The sequence below is a fragment of the Cynoglossus semilaevis genome, chromosome 7, assembly GCF_000523025.1.
Source record: "Cynoglossus semilaevis isolate Cse_v1.0 chromosome 7, Cse_v1.0, whole genome shotgun sequence".
In the NCBI taxonomy this organism is placed as follows: Eukaryota; Metazoa; Chordata; class Actinopteri; order Pleuronectiformes; family Cynoglossidae; genus Cynoglossus; species Cynoglossus semilaevis.
The window spans coordinates 12,695,153-12,695,768 of NC_024313.1; the positions used below are offsets into that span (position 1 = coordinate 12,695,153).

Consider the following 616-nt stretch of genomic DNA (forward strand, 5'->3'; position numbering starts at 1 on the left):
GCGTGCTGGTGTTGTGGGCCTTCACCCCCCCCTTCCTCTGCATTGGGGGTTTAGCCACTGCCGTGAGCGTGGAAGGTGGTGGAGTGGTGCAGGATGTAGGCCATTCTGAGGTAGGACACACCTCTTCATCAATGGCTCCATTGGTAATTACAACATAATTATATCACATGGAATATACAGTACATGGAAGTACAATAACAAGTAGTACTACTTACCTGGTACTGGTCAAATGTCATGTCTCATATCGACCTTTTACAGAAGTAGGACTGCGACCATTTCTTATTTACATATATATAAATATACATATAATAAAATATACAAATATATATTAAAATATATAAATATATATAAAAAATATATATAAAAATATATAAATATATATAAAAATATATATATTTTTATATATATATAAATATATATATATATATAAAAATATAACTATATATAAATAACTATATATAAATATATATAAAACTATATAAATATATAAAAATATATAAATATCCATCCATCCATCATCAACTTCTTATCCGGGGCTGGGTCGCGGGGCCAACAGTCTGAGCAGGGACACCCAGACTCCCCTCTCCCTCGACACTTCCTCCCGCCCCTCCGCGGG

At 34.3% G+C, this 616-nt stretch overlaps 1 protein-coding gene across 3 annotated transcripts in view; it reads right to left on the bottom strand.

Annotated features, from left to right (window-relative positions):
* slc30a2 (solute carrier family 30 member 2) overlaps positions 1-616 on the bottom strand; it is a 13,016-nt gene that overhangs the window by 2,645 nt on the left and 9,755 nt on the right. For all 3 annotated transcript variants that reach the window (XM_025056771.1, XM_025056772.1, XM_025056770.1), the window contains one exon: positions 52-105. In XM_025056771.1, coding sequence (XP_024912539.1) covers positions 52-105 — 54 coding nt within the window. The remainder of the gene's footprint in view (positions 1-51; positions 106-616) is intronic.